Source organism: Chaetomium tenue, assembly GCF_020726465.1.
Source record: "Chaetomium tenue strain MPI-SDFR-AT-0079 chromosome Unknown F5144scaffold_1, whole genome shotgun sequence".
In the NCBI taxonomy this organism is placed as follows: Eukaryota; Fungi; Ascomycota; class Sordariomycetes; order Sordariales; family Chaetomiaceae; genus Chaetomium; species Chaetomium tenue.
The window spans coordinates 49,593-65,914 of NW_027117329.1; the positions used below are offsets into that span (position 1 = coordinate 49,593).

At 55.0% G+C, this 16,322-nt stretch overlaps 7 protein-coding genes across 7 annotated transcripts; 3 read left to right on the forward strand and 4 right to left on the reverse strand.

Moving 5' to 3' along the window:
• Window positions 1-16: 16 nt before the first annotated feature.
• F5144DRAFT_587988 (Isochorismatase-like protein) lies at window positions 17-656 on the reverse strand (the record flags this gene model as incomplete). The annotated part of the gene is made up of 2 exons (XM_066789881.1): window positions 17-303; window positions 365-656. 2 exons carry the CDS (start codon window positions 654-656, stop codon window positions 17-19), a joined length of 579 nt encoding a protein of 192 aa, XP_066647516.1.
• An 866-nt stretch (window positions 657-1,522) lies between these two features.
• Window positions 1,523-2,702, forward strand: F5144DRAFT_552398 (uncharacterized protein). The gene is made up of 2 exons (XM_066787737.1): window positions 1,523-2,173; window positions 2,227-2,702. Exons 1-2 carry the CDS (start codon window positions 1,614-1,616, stop codon window positions 2,660-2,662), a joined length of 996 nt encoding a protein of 331 aa, XP_066647517.1. The 5' UTR covers window positions 1,523-1,613; the 3' UTR covers window positions 2,663-2,702.
• On the reverse strand, window positions 2,703-4,126 carry F5144DRAFT_552401 (Alpha/Beta hydrolase protein). Its single transcript, XM_066787738.1, has one exon. The coding sequence runs from the start codon at window positions 3,924-3,926 to the stop codon at window positions 2,883-2,885; it is 1,044 nt and encodes a 347-aa protein (XP_066647518.1). The 5' UTR covers window positions 3,927-4,126; the 3' UTR covers window positions 2,703-2,882.
• Window positions 4,127-6,995: 2,869 nt separating this feature from the next.
• On the forward strand, window positions 6,996-10,281 carry F5144DRAFT_1396 (uncharacterized protein). The gene is made up of 5 exons (XM_066782380.1): window positions 6,996-7,324; window positions 7,382-7,436; window positions 7,504-8,022; window positions 8,083-8,268; window positions 8,340-10,281. The coding sequence occupies exons 1-5, from the start codon at window positions 7,158-7,160 to the stop codon at window positions 10,173-10,175; spliced, it is 2,763 nt and encodes a 920-aa protein (XP_066647519.1). The 5' UTR covers window positions 6,996-7,157; the 3' UTR covers window positions 10,176-10,281.
• F5144DRAFT_552405 (uncharacterized protein) lies at window positions 10,224-12,071 on the reverse strand. The gene has a single exon (XM_066787739.1). The coding sequence runs from the start codon at window positions 11,974-11,976 to the stop codon at window positions 10,387-10,389; it is 1,590 nt and encodes a 529-aa protein (XP_066647520.1). The 5' UTR covers window positions 11,977-12,071; the 3' UTR covers window positions 10,224-10,386.
• A 681-nt stretch (window positions 12,072-12,752) lies between these two features.
• F5144DRAFT_479358 (uncharacterized protein) lies at window positions 12,753-13,610 on the reverse strand (the record flags this gene model as incomplete). Its single annotated transcript, XM_066785160.1, has 1 exon — window positions 12,753-13,610. The coding sequence occupies one exon, from the start codon at window positions 13,608-13,610 to the stop codon at window positions 12,753-12,755; it is 858 nt and encodes a 285-aa protein (XP_066647521.1).
• Window positions 13,611-14,636: 1,026 nt separating this feature from the next.
• F5144DRAFT_1513 (uncharacterized protein) lies at window positions 14,637-16,255 on the forward strand. The gene is made up of 6 exons (XM_066782473.1): window positions 14,637-14,901; window positions 14,954-15,049; window positions 15,109-15,145; window positions 15,217-15,284; window positions 15,352-15,767; window positions 15,816-16,255. The coding sequence occupies exons 1-6, from the start codon at window positions 14,779-14,781 to the stop codon at window positions 16,213-16,215; spliced, it is 1,140 nt and encodes a 379-aa protein (XP_066647522.1). The 5' UTR covers window positions 14,637-14,778; the 3' UTR covers window positions 16,216-16,255.
• Window positions 16,256-16,322: the final 67 nt, after the last annotated feature.

The window sequence follows — 16,322 nt, forward strand, 5'->3', positions numbered from 1 at the left end:
TGTGTCGTCATAACCATTACTTCCACAGACCAACAGCCTCTTCCCATAGTACAATCTTAGCCCCCTTTGCCAGGAGCCGCTCTTCCACGTCCCTTTCAACCTCCTCGGCCGTCTTGTTTCCAGAGTTGTATGTGGAGTGCGCCCCTGAGAGCAGGGTGACCTCGAATCCTGCGGCGAGCGCACCACTGCAGGTCGACTCCACGCAGCACTCACTCTGTATCCCAAGCGCGATGATATGCTGCACCCCAACCGCCCTGAGTTCGGAACCGAGATCAGGGTTCGATTCGAACGTGTCGCCTGGGCCTAGTAGTGAGTCATGGGCTCGAAAATAGGAGATTGTTGTTCTCGTGCTCTGAGAACTTACGTGTCCATTTGGAGACCAGCCGTTCCTCTTGCACATCTGCACGCGGCTCAAAAACCAGTTTCCACGGTTCGCTGCCTCGTACTAAAGGCCCGCTCTCCGGTTCCTCTTCGTGCTGTACGAAGAAAATCATCCCCGGCGTGGTAGTTCCTTTATTCTGGGCTCCAAGCACTGTGCGGGCCGTAGAGAGAATCCGGTGCCCAGCCACCTTGACTCGCTCAGCGTGGGGTATTTGGGTCGCCGGGTCAGTCGCCAGGTCATTTTGAATGTCGATTACGAAAAGGGCGGTCGCCATGGTGATGTTGAGAGAGATGAAGAAGTACACTTGGGATTAAAATGAAGTCGTCGGTGGCGAGTGAAAAGGGCCGTTGTCTGGGTCCTTGAGGGTATTCCAAGCTTTGAGGGACTCGCATGTGTGCAACATGGTACGCTTACGGGAATGAAGATGTGCCCATGAAACAATTCACGCGGTTGGGGGGACGAGGAGTGGGGAAGTGTTCATTGACTCACAACGGTAATCACCTCACTTCGAGCCCGAAGCGGATGAAAGCCCCTGAGGCTTGGCAAGGACTTAAATAACACGGCGAGCAAAACCGACCAACATCAAGTCAACAAAGTGTTGGATGACACCAGGTAGGTAGTCATCTGGTGATAATTGACCGTAAAACATCCTATGTAATGTCTTCATACCTACCGACCAAATTGGATTGATCGAATGTTGCCAGAGATGTCAAACCAATACACATCAGCCATTCAGCCCCTGCCATTCATTCAGGGGTTGCTGTTTCCGGCACCTGGTGGTTTGAAATCCAACAACACACAATCAACGCCATATCTGTCTGGGCCAGCCCGGCTGCAATTCGAACTGTCTCCCTTAGGTTCCTTCCTGGTATTGATCGTTGCCTTCCACAGCGGGCCCCAAGTGGATCTGTGACCTCGGTGGTGACTGCAGCGAGCTGCCCCTCTCGGGGCCACAAACCCGAAAGCGCACCCCGCAGTCAGTATCCGCACCCAATTGATGGACTCTCTCGCCGGGAAAGTTGCATAATGTGTACCCTTTTGCATCTTATATTTTCCAGCATCCTTAATTAACCCCAAATCATCCGCATTCCGTCATCATCTGGACCTTGCTTGAGAACTTTTGCCCTCTTTGGCTTCTCTCAACGATATTGTTATCTCCGCGTTTCATCGAATCCTAACTGAACTCTACCACCTCCTCTTCCTTTTACACACCAGTCACATTACTTCCAACATGTTACCGACACCCCTCATCCCGCCCAAGGGCGTCTTCGTCCCCTCACCCACCTTCTTCCTCCCCGCCTCGGCCGGAGCATCCCTCAAGATTCCCCAAGCCCCCGTCGACACCGAGACCCAAATCAACCACAGCATCTTCCTCGCCAAGGCTGGCATCACAGGCATCACCATCCTCGGGTCGACCGGCGAGGCCGTGCACCTCTCGCGCTCCGAGCGCAGCGACCTCGTCTCGTCCGTCCGCCGGGGCCTCGACAAGGCCGGCTTCCCCGGCTACCCCCTCATGGCCGGGGTGCTGACGAACGGCGAGCTGGAGGATACGCTGCAGTGGCTGGACGACTACGCAAAGGCCGGCGCACAATGGGGCCTGGTGCTGACCCCTGGGTATTTCGGGCCCTCGGTGCCACAGGAGGGTCTCGTCGAGTGGTACACCCTGATCGCCGACCGCAGCCCGATCCCTATCCTCGTGTATAACTACCCCGGCGTTACCAACGGCGTACAGGTTCTACCCGAGACGTACAGGGCCCTGGCGAACCACCCCAACATTGTCGGGTGCAAGATGTGGGTTGCTCTTGGGCTCGAGGTGTGGTGCTGTATGGCTGACATTAGGACAGGTCGCATGGTAATGTCTCACATCACGTTCAGGTGTCCCTCGATCCGGCGATCAACCACGACCAATTCCGCGTGTACAGCGGTTTCGGCAACCAGCTCGGCCCCATCGTGGCGTTTGGCGCCGCAGGTGTCATTGACGGGATGGCCGCTTTCTACCCCAAGACGGTGGTCCAGCTCATGAAACTGATGCTGAAGGGGGACTTGTCTCCCCAGACACAGGCCGAGATCCACCGGTTACAGTTTGCTGTTAGCCAGGGCGAGGAATTCGTCATGCGATATGGCGTGCTGGGTATCAAGGAAGCTACTTTCCGCGTGGCAGGGTTTGGCAATCTTGAGGGCGGCCGACTACCGATCCGGGGGAAACTGCCAGAGGGCGCATGGGAGAAGGCGAAGGGCATGTTCTTGGTGGAAATCCAGGATATTGAGTCGTCTCTTTAGACTGGATCGGTGTTCCAACCCTACTAGACAGTAATAGACAATAGCTTTTATACGCAACCCCGCCATGCTATATGTGTTGGTATGATCTTCAAAACAAAAATACCCAATGAGTAGTAACCTCCGACCAAGGCTTTACCCAGGGCTAGACTACCTATAAAGACCGAGGTGAGCTGCATCACCACTTACCCCGGTAGACATTTAACGCATGGTGAAAGACATTTCAATTCTTGTCTAACATGGCCCGCAACGTTTTCACGATATCATCGGCCATGTGGAAGGTAAGAGTGCCATGCCCTTGCCCACTGATGCGTCTAAGTTCCGCATGAGGCCCGAGCTGTGCGGTGGCCTTCTCTGCCATGATTATTGACACATTGGCGTCCAGGTTCCCGTGCCACATGACGAGTTCATTGTCCCCCTTTGGCTGAACGTCTGCGAGCTCAAAGCCCCAGTGGCTCCCCAAGGACTTCATCTCCCACGCCGGTCCCTGTCCACCGTACCTGACGCCTTCCCGAACGCCCATAACGACAGCTTTTCGGATTGCAGGGCGAGCGGCCTCCCAGGCCAGCCTGTCACTCTGCGGTGTTGAATCCTGCTGCATGTCCGCCACCAAAAGCGCCTCCATTTTTCCCTCATCCTTGTCCCGCGCCACGGTGCCGAGTTGCCTGTCGATGAGCCAGGCCACCACACCAGGGAACCACGTAGCAACCCGGAGCATTATCCGCGAAGGGAGCTTCATGCCCGCGGTGCCGAGGCTGGTGACGGGGTAAATGCCCGCTACAATCCCCATTCCCGTGAGTCGTGGCCGTGGGATTCGCTGCCGGCAGGCGAAGGCATAAGGGGCACCGCCAGACACGGCAATTATGCCAAACTTGGTGATATTGAGGTAATCGGCCAGCGCCAGGACATCGTCCGGGTAGTCGAGAATGGCGCCCTTGTCGCGGAACGTTGAACCGCCGCTGCCTGGGCGTGACGGAGCAACGATGCGGACGCCGTATCGCCGCCCGGCATCGGAGAGAAGAAAGGCTTCGTGGTGGGAGGACGGGCACCCGTGGAAGTAGAAGACGGTGGACGCAGCATTGGGCGCGCCGTAGATGCCGTATGCCATCTGTCGCTGGTCAGGCAGCACGAAGTATCGGGTCTCAGGTAGCTTTTCCTCGACCTCGATCCAGAGGCCGAGTTCGTCGCGCTTCAACCAAACAAATAATAGCGTGAGAAGAGCTGCAATTCCGAGCAACGGGGTGTAAAGAAATGAGTGGGATAACATCTTGGTCTAGAGTGTCTCGAGCTTGATCACCAACGTGATAGTGTCTGCCGTGATGTGTAATTCATGGAAATCGAAACGAATCGAGACAGATGCAAAGGAAAAAGAATGTCATCGTTTTTCTTGGGGGAGTTCGACGACGAGGTGTCTTCCCGGATGGCCATTATCAGCTCCTTCTAATTATACAACGTGGGGCGAGCAGGAACAGACGATTGGAGGTTTGGCTTGTTGCTGAGCCACTGCGCCCCCGCAATGTGCTCGCTGGCTGCTAAGCTCGGCCTGGAGTCGCCCCGGATGATGTCTGCATCCATGGGTTGAATTTAAGATAGAGGTCGCGATGTTGAGTGCCCCCAAGGGCTAATACACCAAGTTCAAGATAAAAACTACATCCCGTCGACGTCCTACCAATCTTCAATGTTTATTACCGAGTAATATCGAGTATCTTGGATCATCGCCTCCCAATAGGGATTCGGAGACCGCGGCTTTATTACACATAGCCAATTGTTATAACAGGTACCTTAAGCTTTGTGACTCGACGACTTGATGCTAGAATGACATGCCGGACAAATCGTGATAAGATGAAGCGAGGCGCGCAACCTGAATCGATAGGAAGGAAACCTTAATCCATACCTGTAGTATCATGAGAGAAGGAGGAACAGGGGGTTGACTGCCATTTCAATGTTGACATCGGATCACAAATGTTGCGCTGTGCCGATTGACATATTCTTGGACTCAATTTCGATTAATGGATTTTACTTTCATGTATTCTTTTCCCTCAATCCAGCCCTTCGCTTGATTTGAACTTCTGGATTGTCTTTCTGGAGTTCAGCTTTGTTGGTCAGATTGGGGACAAAGTCCCATTCGTCAAGTCCCGCGAGAGCGACTTTCCTCAGTGCAGATTAGCGCAAACAGGCATCTGTTTTGCGTCGGATTCGGGAAACAGTGGAGGAACCACATGCTGGCCACGATCCGATCTCGATTCGCTAGGTTTGCCCTGCCAGCCTTCGTCTTTCAGCTCCCCACCAATGCTGCAGTCTTCTGCTGGAGATTGCGGACTTTGCACCGAGCCGGATGAACCGGGCCTGGAACCCACTCCCTCACTTTGGCACGCTGGAAAGCTTGCAAACGGAGATTCCATCGCCCTCTCCTACTCTCTTTCACGTGGATGGAGTGCTTGCTATTGTCTGAGAAGGCGAAGTCACAAGACCGTGGCGTTGAGCGTATGTATGTACCGGGTTCGCCCGAACAGTTAGCAAAAACGTGCCGTGTTGTCCCGGTGCTGTCGAGTTTCCCCTGTGCTGTCGAGTTTCCCCTGTGCTGTCGAGTTTTGTCTCGGTTTCTCATCGCACGGACGGTAAAATGTGGATACATGTTTGGTAACGAGCATCATCTCCACCCACTTCCGAGGCACATAGGGAAGGAAGCTGCCCGTGCATGTCCGATGACGAGCCAGCTGAACTCGGGTCGGAGGTCAAACTAGGAACGATACCGATGGTTCGCCGACACGGTGACTCGATTACGCATTCTTGATTGGTCTCCGAGCGAGACGTCGCGCTCTTTCCGCTGTTTGGGAACGACAACTCATATGTACTGTGTCAAGGCAGCCGAAGTTTACATGTAGGTTCGGGCAGGTTCAGACGGAGCCCTGAGACTTGTGGGTTGAGGGGGAGGGGCGATCACAACGGGAACCACGTGGGTGGAAACGGTATGTGCTGAGCACTTGTTGATCTATTCGCACCGCTGCAGGGTAAACCCTTCCATAAGGCTACTGGCTCCATGTTCTGGAGGTTCGGGGACTCCAGGCTGAAAATTCGGAAGCCGAGGAAGATGGAACAAAGATGTCTTGGTCCGGGGTCCCATTCCTGTGGTTTTGCATTTTCCATGCAGAGTGAAGCTAGGCTGGGTTCCATTGATGGAGAAGCGACTTGGCATCGTTGATCGGCGGGAAGATTTTCGATCTGTGAGGCATGTGGGTTGCATCTCATCAGGGTTGCAGCCTGGCGTTCCGGGGAGCAAGCATTGAACGATTTTGTTGATGAAGGGTCGTCAAAATGGGAAAATGGGAAAACAGGGAAAGAGAAAACGCGCAAGGTTCTCCCCATCTCCCATGCTATTGGCCGAAGAGAAGGCAGGAATTTCTCTGCGGGAAGGAAGGTCTGTGGGCTTTTGGGCTTGTGGGCTCGTGTCCAAAAGGCAGCAAGGAGAAGTGGGTTCTTGGATCTGTGCATCTGGCCCTCCCCTTGCCAATTCATTCGGCCAATCGGGTCTGGAAAAGGTCGAACCAACACCGGCGCGCAAATGCGGCACGGACAGGCTCAATTGCTGACCATGACAGTTTTGGCTCGCTACCTGGCCATGCTGGCTATGCTCACACCATTCTCCCACTCGGCTCTGCAGGGTGCAGTTGTTGGTTCGACCAAAGCAACCCTCCAAGGAGGCGGCCGCGTTTGGGTTACTCAAGTTCCCCTGCATTGCACCCCACGAATGCAACATTGCAAATTGGAAATCTGCGAGAAAATGCGAGAAATGCACGCACGCCTCAGGTGGTGAGGCGTATCGGGGGTCAGGAACTCGGACCGCTTCCTTGAGCTCCCCTTTTCTTATCACAAGGCCTCATCTGATCCCACCTGCAACACCAAACGCCAGCTCGGGCCTCCATCCTTGGATGTTTTGGACTACAACTAGTTTAGTGTAAACTAAATCCTGCTGCGGCGGGTACCGGGTAGGTGGAGACCTTTACAACTAACTCAGCCAGTCGCTGCCCGCGAATTGGTGAATGAGGAGGGACGAGTACGTCCAGGAGCATCGACCATCTGTGCGTTGCATGGGACCTGCGCTTGTTGCCGACGAAGACAGGGACATGCCGAGCTGCACCATCCCCGCCCAGCTTCTGGAACCACGGCTCAGCATGGTTCGGTTACGATCCCCCTTCTCGCCGGCCTGGCCCACCAATCACACAGCTATGCTTGTTCCTGGGTACTCGAGCCATGCATGTCATGCACACATCCGGACGCTTGATATCGGGCCTGTCCCCCGACACCCACACACTGCCCTTTCTCATCGCGGGGGGCTGTCTCGGCTGTTCCATCTCTTCCCCGATTGCCTCGTCATTGATGAGAACCAATACAACGCCGTCGCTACTCGTTGTTCCAACGAGTTGACGAGGCCCAGTTACACGTGCCCAATGCCCGTGTAGGACCTCACTTCTACACTCGCAGAGCATCTCGAACGAACATGGAGTCGACCGCCACAGAAGACCTGGCCCGACACTTGGGTCAGGTCATACCAGTCACGTTCGACCCATCACTCTTGGTGTTGAGTTATGTGATCAGCCTCGTCGGCGCAGCGTCAACACTCGAGCTGATACATCGCCGTACTTCAAGGAGGGGTTACTACAACAAGTGAGTGTCTCGTTGGACTTGAACAGCAAACAGGCCAGTGACTTATATCCATCTTAGTCTCCTCCTTTTCGGTGCTGCGATAACGATGGGAGGCGTGGCTATTTGGAGCATGGTAGGAAGTCCGCACGACTACGAGCTCAACCATTGATTGACCTTTTTCTTTTTTTTTGGCATTGTAGCATTACATCGGCAACCGCGCGACGACTCTCCTAAACGGCGAACCCGCCCTTCAGATCGCCTACTCGGTTGGAGTTACGGTCGCCTCCTTCTTTGTCCCGATCTTCGTCCTGTTGGTGGCCTTCTTCGTCGTGACCGGCACGAGTAACAGCAACAACAAGATTAGTTGGTGGCGTGTTACCACTGCGGGCACACTCTCCGGGGGCGCCATCTGCGGCATGCATTATCTCGGTAACGCTTCCATCAACAACTACCGATGCGATTATCTTGCTGCTTTTGTTGGCGGCTCTGTCGTCATCGCCGCCGTTGCCAGTACCGTCGCCCTCTCCCTCTTCTTTGTGTTCCGGAGCTCTTGGACCAACTCGTGGTGGAAACGTGCCGGGTGCGCTGTTGTGTTGGCCGGCGCTGTTTCGGGCATGCATTGGTGTGCTGTGATGGGCACAAGGTACACCTTGATCCACATCAACTCGAACAGCGATAATAGCTCTCGCAACACAACTGTCATCGTGACAGCCTGTCTCGTGAGAGGATTCCCCTTATTCCCTATCCCCCCCGCAGTCGGATCCTAACCAAGGGTGTAGTCTTTCTCCGCTTGCCTGATTATGGCTGGCCTCGCCATCTACTCGGCTCGGGTGCGCAAGGGATATGCGAATAGGGCGCAGAGGATCACTCTCGCGGCCGCCGTCTTCGACGAGCACGGAAGGATCTTGGTGACCCCTGATGGTTTCTTGCCCAGCGAAGTCGTCACTAGCACGTTCTTACAAAAAGTACGTTGCTTCGTGGCATGGCCCATGCAGTGCCGTTTCAGAAACCGAGAGCTGACAGGGAGTTTGCTTAGACACAAAACGAAACATTTTCCACCGCGCACCCGTTATTCCACTGGCTTTTCCAAGCATCGAGAAGTTGGGCTAGCATATCCACCCTCCTGGACAAGATACACAACCATTTGGCTGGGCTCCCGCACAGCGGTCGTAACGTCAGGACCGGCATCGAGCTCGTGGACAAGGAGGGTCACATCATTGAGAATTATGACACCATATTTTGCGAGCTGTTCTGCGTCGCCGCCTCGGCCCTGGCCCGCCAAATGAACGAGGACCTTGTCAATGCCGGCATTCTTTGGGACGAGATTGTGGCGACGGGCGGACATTTAGCGGCGGGCTCTATCAGCCAGGCTTCAACATCAACTCGATCGCAAACCACGGCGCCAAGCATCAAGCATGGCCTGGACGACATGGCTGAAAAGGGGGTGACGCCATCGAACCGCAACGGTCACGGACATCTCATGTTTTTGGTACGCAGGGTTGACAGCAGTCACGTCGACCACCTGGCTGCCTCGGGCTACTGCTTTGCCGAGCCACGTCAGGTTTCGCATATTATCCGTTCCAAGATGCAGATCAGGAGCAATCGGCTGGAGGAAAAGCTGAAGGGGATGGAACGATACGCACGCGGCAATTTGTTGGAGCCCGGCGTTCATGTCGGCCTGTTCGCGGTCCGAACCCAGGTGCATCAGATGGGTTTTGATATCCTCGTCAGGAAACAGGCGCGGAACTTGCTCCCCAGCATGGAGCTACCCCTCGACCGGCTTGAACCGGTCCATCTCGAGTTTCTCCGCCGGCTGGAAGGCATGTCTCTTGGCGCCCTCCACCGTCGGCTAGAACGTGCGAGCGAGCTCCCGCCACGAGACGCCCATTTCGCGAGTCTTCTTCTGGACGCGATTCGCAATCTTCGGACCTCTGTTCAGGATCCCGTATTTGACAACGCCAAGCTGGTGTGCAAGGTCACGCAGGTCCCTTGCACGCCCCCGGCCAGCGATGCGCGCCCGGCGACATGTGCTTTCGTGGCTTTCACGCACATGATACCAATCCATGTGCGCGTCGACACGCCCGCCTACGAATTCATCCCACTGCCCTTTTTCAAAACGCAGCAGCTCGTCTACAAGAACTCGCCACATAACGCCGCTTTTGCACGGTCAGTACATCGCAAAATCTCGCCCATCCTGGACTCGGTGTCCCCCGACAGCAAGCTGCGAGAGCCGAGCCGTTGGCGGAGGTTTATTACTATACCTGGCTACGTTTTATTCTCGAGATCTGGCCTGCCGGGACAAACCAACGCGGCGAACCAGCTGCGGCCGCGGCGCCCAGACGCCGTGGAATCCATCTCGACAAGCAGAGAGCACGTGGCGCTGACGCCATGCGATGAGAGCGTCTCATCACTACTCTATGCCGGGAACGGCGGGGATTTGGAACTGGCCTCGGACCGCAAGACTCCAAGCGAGATCTCAGAATCGATCAAACCAGTTCGGAAGCAGCAACCCGCCAAGATGTCATTCGGGGGCATCATGATCTCACAAGAAGTCACAGTTGATGTGGAAGAGGCGAGTGAACTGCCCCCCGACGTGATGGAACTGCCGCCCGCGGCACACCACCGGGACTCGGGCAACGGCGGCGCGCCTGGATTGACGCGCCAGAGGAGCCAACGGGCGTTACAGAACATGAGCAACGGGGCCGACCAGAACCCGGCCAACTACGACCAGGCGATAGAACTGAAAGAGGTCCCGACTGCCTTCGGGGTGGGCCTCTCGAGAGTCGAGGTCGTGAAAGAGGGTGACGATACGATAACAACGTTTGTTGACGATTTATTTTCTGTTTGCATAGATACCCCTAGACGTGTGTAATTAGACGCTTTCAATGTATCACCTAATTAGTGGGCGCGCCGTTGCGCAACGGCACCATCAACCAACATCCGAGGGCTTGGGCGTGGCGTGAAGGAACACAGGGGTTTGTTTTCATTGCGGGGGTAACCTACAGGGGGGAGACGGAGTTCAATGGCAGGGACAATTCATTTTCTCATTTCTCATTAACATTTTATTATACGAGTATTGACTCTTAAAAGTGACGTTCGATGCTGGGATAAACCCATTCCGGCGCAGAACACTTATGCGATTTAACCCAATCTTCGATCCTCGCCCTGATCCAGCCGCTGGTGTACGTGAGCCTCTCCTCGACGACCCGGAACTCCTGCTCTTTCTTTCCATTTTTCCCCTTCTTCCCGTTGTTGCCAGGGATTGGCACCTTCCTCTTGATAGTCTCTGGGTCTTTCGCCACTCCAAAGTTGATAAATCGCTGCAACACGCACTTTTTCGTTTCCTCGCCCTGCCAATGGTATTGAAGGCAAGAAGGGCTGGCCTCGCAAGCCCCTTTACAAGCTTCGAACGTGTCTGCGTGAGTGTCTCGGCCGGGCGCTAGGCGGTCCCAGTTTGTGTTTTCCCAGTTGTGCCGAACTTCCGGTGTCGCTACAGGGAAGAAATCGTACAAGTCCGAGTACAAGAGCGGACTTCCCAGCTTTCGATGGCCGTGTTCCCACCGCCAGAGACGGACCAAGTCCTCGGGTTTGAGTTTGTGCATGGTCAGGAATGGCTGGCACCACAGGCGTTCCGTGAAGGGGAGCGAGTGTGCCGGATATGTGTTGAAGAGGGGAAAAAAGCCGCTCAGTGGAACGCCGGCGGTCCACAGCGCCCAACCCAACACAGAGTCGCCGCAAGGATCGCTCCGCACCACGTCCGCAAACTTGAGCGAGATCGGCGGATCAGTAAAGTGGCCAGTCTTGGGCGATGTCCGGCGCCCCAACAGTTTCTCCATGGCTCCCCGGGACAAAACATAACCAGGGCCGCCGTTAGCGAACCACGTGTCTGCGTCCTTGTCGTCGTCATGTCGTCCGGGGGACGGGCTCCCCATATATAACGGAGTCTGCGGGTCGAGTATCGAGAGGAAGCGGAACATGTTGTCCCATGAGATGTAGGTATCGGTCTCGTAGAAGACGTAAAAGTCGCGGCCAGGCCGCATCTGCCACGCGCGCTCAGCCCCGGCGAGGAACTTGTATTTGTCAAGGCGCCAGCCGTTCTTCCCTCTCGCTGGATCGTTTTCGGCCGTCAGCTTCCCCTCCTGGGATAGCGCATACATGGTCTCGTAGTTCACGAAGTCTGGATTCGGTTTGCCTTCGGCGTCTTTATCGCGATACGCGCGGGGCAGGTTTGCGAGGATGTCGACGGCATGGCGGCCGTGGATGACCTCGTCCAGGTCGGAAAAGACGAGCAGCTCGTCCGGGGCGAAGCAGGCAGATACACTTTGCAGCTGTGCATCGACCATGTTGCGGTTCTCGCCATGCCCCATTTTCAAGACGGGCTGGATGCGTTGCAACATGTGACTCGGGAAGGAAGCGCAAAGCTGTTCGGTGGTTTTGTTCTGGGCGTCATCGTGGGCGACCGGGAAGAATGCGCTCGTCGTCTCGAAGGGGTAGAATGGCAGGACTGGCGGTTCCTCGGTGCCTAAGTACCAGTAGGCGAACAAGAAAAGTGAAATGACAGCAGCAATGAGCGCATTGCGTTCGACGCGCTTGTTCAACCTATGTCGCAATACCGCTGCGCTGGCGGGTTGGAAGAACAATTTCGACATCGCAACAACATCTCCTGTGCACATGCAGAAAAGCGAACTTTGGGCCTAGTTAGGAGGTTCAGGACAAATTTGTGTGGGGGCACCGGAAACTCGGATTGAATACGAGCGGTCCATTTTTAGGCAAGAAAATGCCATGACCAGAAGGATGAGACAATCAAGTGGATTCGGGGCTGCCGATTTCCAGTTAACGTCACATTGGCCCCCAATTTGGTCGTTCCCCGGCAGAGTTGGATCCATCCCATCCTATCCGCCAGACTTGAGCCAAGGCGATCCCTTGCAAAGCTCCGGTCAGAGCTCCTCTTGGAAAACGGGACCGAACCCGAAGACGGAAACCGAGCCGATACAAAGATACAGGGGCAAACAGGCCCGTCACCAAGTCGCAAATGGGGAAGTAACAACTTTTCACTGTAGACTTCCGTCCATCCTTGGTCCAAAAGCCCGGCCGGCATCATGCCCCCATCAAGACATTCTGCCCCCGTATCTATGTTCCCAGGAAACAAGAATCAGGCAACTAAGAAGTCGGTATGTACTACCTAAAAAGGTGCCGAGCGGGCAACCTAGCCTGAAGGACATATGCATCAGGGCAAGGAGAAAGGAAACTTCTAAAAAGGGGGTTGTATTCTGAGGTTTCTCCAGCGGCAAGAAATGAAAGTGAATTTGATTAAGACATATGAGTCGGGGCCCTCACGCACCGTGACATTTGATATCACTGAAAACATCCAAGCCCACCTCAGCATCATGGTCCATGTAGATCGCTCAGGTTCTGGCTTCAATTGTATCAAGCCACATCACTAACGCATTTATATATCGCAATCAGTTGCAGTCGTCAAGTCCTTCCACTCGTCCATAACCTTCCTCTGCTGATCCAAGGCGGCCGTCACAAACTGGTGCGCATCACTACCAATCACCCACCGGGCGGGCGGCTCCCGGCCCTCACAGCGGCCCGTCCCCGTCAGCCCCTCCACGATCAACCTGGCCGCCTTAACCGGGTCGCCGGGCTGCCGTTGGTTATAGGCCGCCAAGACGTCGTGCGTGCCCGAGGTGCCCTGGTCCAGCTCGCTAATGTGCGTTGCGGCGCGCACCTTGTGGCCCTGCGCGAGGAAATCGGTCCGGAAGGCGCCCGGCTCGACGGCGGTGACGGTGATGCCGAGGTGGGCGACCTCGGCGCGCAGGGCCTCGGACAGGATCCCCGCGCAGGCCTTGCTGGCGCAGTACAGCCCCACAGCGGGACCGCCCTGCCAGCCGGTCATGCTGCCCAGGTTGGCGATGACGCCGGACCGCTGGCGGCGCATGTGGGGAAGCACGGCGCGGGAGACGTTGAGTTGGCCGAAGACGTTGGTGGCGAATTGGTCCTGGGCTTCGTCGCGGCTGGCCTCTTCGACCGCGCCGGCGAGGATGTAGCCCGCATTGTTGACCAGAATGTCAATGGTCCCCGTGCGCTGCACGATGCGGGTGATGGTGGCGGAGAGCGTGGTGTCGGGGGCCGTCACGTCGAGCTGTTCGGTAATGGCGCCCGCGGCTGCGAGGTCGGCCAGCTTGCCCGGGTCGCGTGCGGTGGCTACAACAATATCACCATGGGCGAGAGCTGCACGGGCAATTTCATGACCCAGGCCAGATGAGGTCCCCGTGATCAACCAGACTCGTTTGTGAGTGGCCATACCTCCAGGGGTCATCAAATACAGTGCGGTGGTTGTTAAAGTGGCCCTCAAGACTCAACGGTAGGCGCTACACGTAGATGTGGGTGATAGATGACATGGTCTAGGAAGCAGGAAAAGTTCATTAACGTGGCCCAAACTATTGCTTTATACGATACCCATCTTCCTCTGACTCCACGAGTCCGAAGATACACGGGCTATACCAGATAACATACCGGAGTTAAGAAGTTAAGAGCTTGGTTAGTTCCGCGTCGCGGCTTGACGACCTGCCCGGAAGTTGTTAGCACTTTCGTTTGAGTGGGCCAGGTAGGATGCGTTATCTCCATGCACCAACTCTCCTTTCTTGGACTTGTTGCTGCTTAAACTTCTTGAATAGGTAGGTACCTGGCTAGGTAGGTTTTGGACCGATAGCTTCCGGATTTCGCCCAGCATATCCATGCCGCATCTCTTCAATCGATATGCATCTCTTCGATACTGCATGCGTGACGAGATGTGCTGCGCCGCCAGCGGATTAACAACCTCACCTTGTGGCCCCATGTCGGATCGCGGCACGCCGAGCACGACTAATCCAATTTGAGCCCCTGAGCCGCTTGGGCCGTGGTTGGTGGGAGGCACCAAACCTGCAAGAGACCAAAGGATGGCTGCCTGAAACCTGCCTGCATGTAGCACAGAGTCTCTTGGCCATGCTCTGCAAGGTGTTCTGGCTTGGGAACGTCGTGAAACAGGAATCAACCGACTGGATATGGCAACAGCTTGGGGCACAGTCGAGTGTGATGACTGGACACCACGCAGCATCAGGGTCTCGACGCCGCATTGTAGTCAGATTTTGAGCCAAAGCCATTGAATAGTAGTTGATTATCCCCGTAGTCAAACGAGGCAGCCACATTGTTCAATTTGTTCTTGGTGATTGAACTCTCGCATCACCCGCTGCGGTGTGGACTGTGGATGACCAAATTCGCATGGTCGCTACAGGCTTATTCCCGTATATCTCTTTGAACTACCTGCCTAGGTAGTTGCTTTCTGGGATTCTCCGTCTATCTTGAGATCACTCGCCAGTTTATGGACCGCCCACCATAAAATCCAGACATCTGTCCGTGGTTACGTTCCCGAGGAAAATCGCCCACTGCGTTTGCGAGCAAGGACTCCGGAGTTATTCAGCTCCGCGTTTGCAATGGGGTACCGCTCTGGAGATGATACCCTGATGGGCCTTATTGGCGCTGTCGATAACTTTGGCGAGGCAGTCCCGCAGGTCAACAAACGGGGGACAATCTTGGGTTTGTGCATTGCATTTGCAGTATGGAACCCAACCCAGACTCTAGTTTTGCTCCGCTAATGGATCATCGCAGGTGCTATCTTGGATTTGTGTTGTGGTCAGAATCTTCGTGAGACTCGTTATAGTCCGAGCTCCTGGATGGGATGATGTCTTCGTAGTCTTATCCTTGGTACATACATACGCTCTTCGACGAAGTCAACCTGAGGATGAGAACTAACAAAACCACAGTTGACCATGTCTGTTGGTTTAGGAAGCATATGTATCTGTAAGCGATCCCGTCTGTGTATTTAGGCCAATGTGTGTAAATACGGTCACTAATCGGAGCCAACCGTGTAGCCACTGACAAAGGCTTGGGACAACACCTATTATTTCTGGACGGGGACCAATCTTCTGCCTTCATGCATGTATGTACCCCTGGAGGATACTACGGAGGATGTCGAGTTGAGATCTCAGATGCTAATCTTCAAAAAGAGCTTTTACGTCTTCAACGGATCCTACGCAATGTCAACGGCTCTCATAAAAGTCTCGCTACTGCTTCAGTATTTGCGTCTTTACCAACGGGGATCACAATTACACACCACCTGCCGTGTCCTCGTACTCTTCGTTGCTCTTTGGGGAATCGCCTACTCGATCCTTGCTTGGGTTCCTTGTGTCCCGGTTTCGAACTACTGGACCGTGATATATGAGCAAGACATTTCCGAACTCAGGTGTTACGGATATGGTTCTCAGCATGTCGGTGCCTTCACAGCCACGTATGAGAGTCATGCGGCGGTCAACATGTTGCTAGACTTGGTTGTCATGGCCCTACCAATCCCCATATACTTCGAACAGGGCGCTCGTGGCAGAACGAGGCTGGGGCTCGTTGGCATCATCGCCATGGGGACTGTGTAAGTTTGTTTAGTTCGTTTGGGGCGGCACCGGCTGACAATCATCAGGGTCAACATCTTCTCTATTTGGCGATTTGTTACCACCATCGAGCATAGGGCCGGGACATATCCGACATTCGACCCTACCTGGTACGGGCCTATCACCATTGTCATGGCTGGGCTCGAAACGGCGTCGGCGTGTATTTGTGCCAGTATTCCGGTGTTCTGGGGTCCTATGATGACCTCAGCCTCCCATCTCCTCGGCCAGATCTTCGTAACCAAGGAGGTCCAAGTAACGACGGAGCATCGGTTCGGGAACTTGGGTAGCAGCGACGCATTTCATCAGCACGAAGGACCCTGGGCAGATTTGGAGGATGGCAAGGCCTATCTTGAACAGAGGTGTGCTTCCAGGGTGGAGTGGATTGGGAAGGATGGGGTACAGCATCACTCCACGACATGGGCATCCTGATACGGAAGTTGAGGGACACAGCGCCCGTCCAAGATGAACTGAACCGAACGGTATTCCTCTGCATCGAGGAAAGCCAGCTCTATATATCTGCCGTTTTGGAATCAACC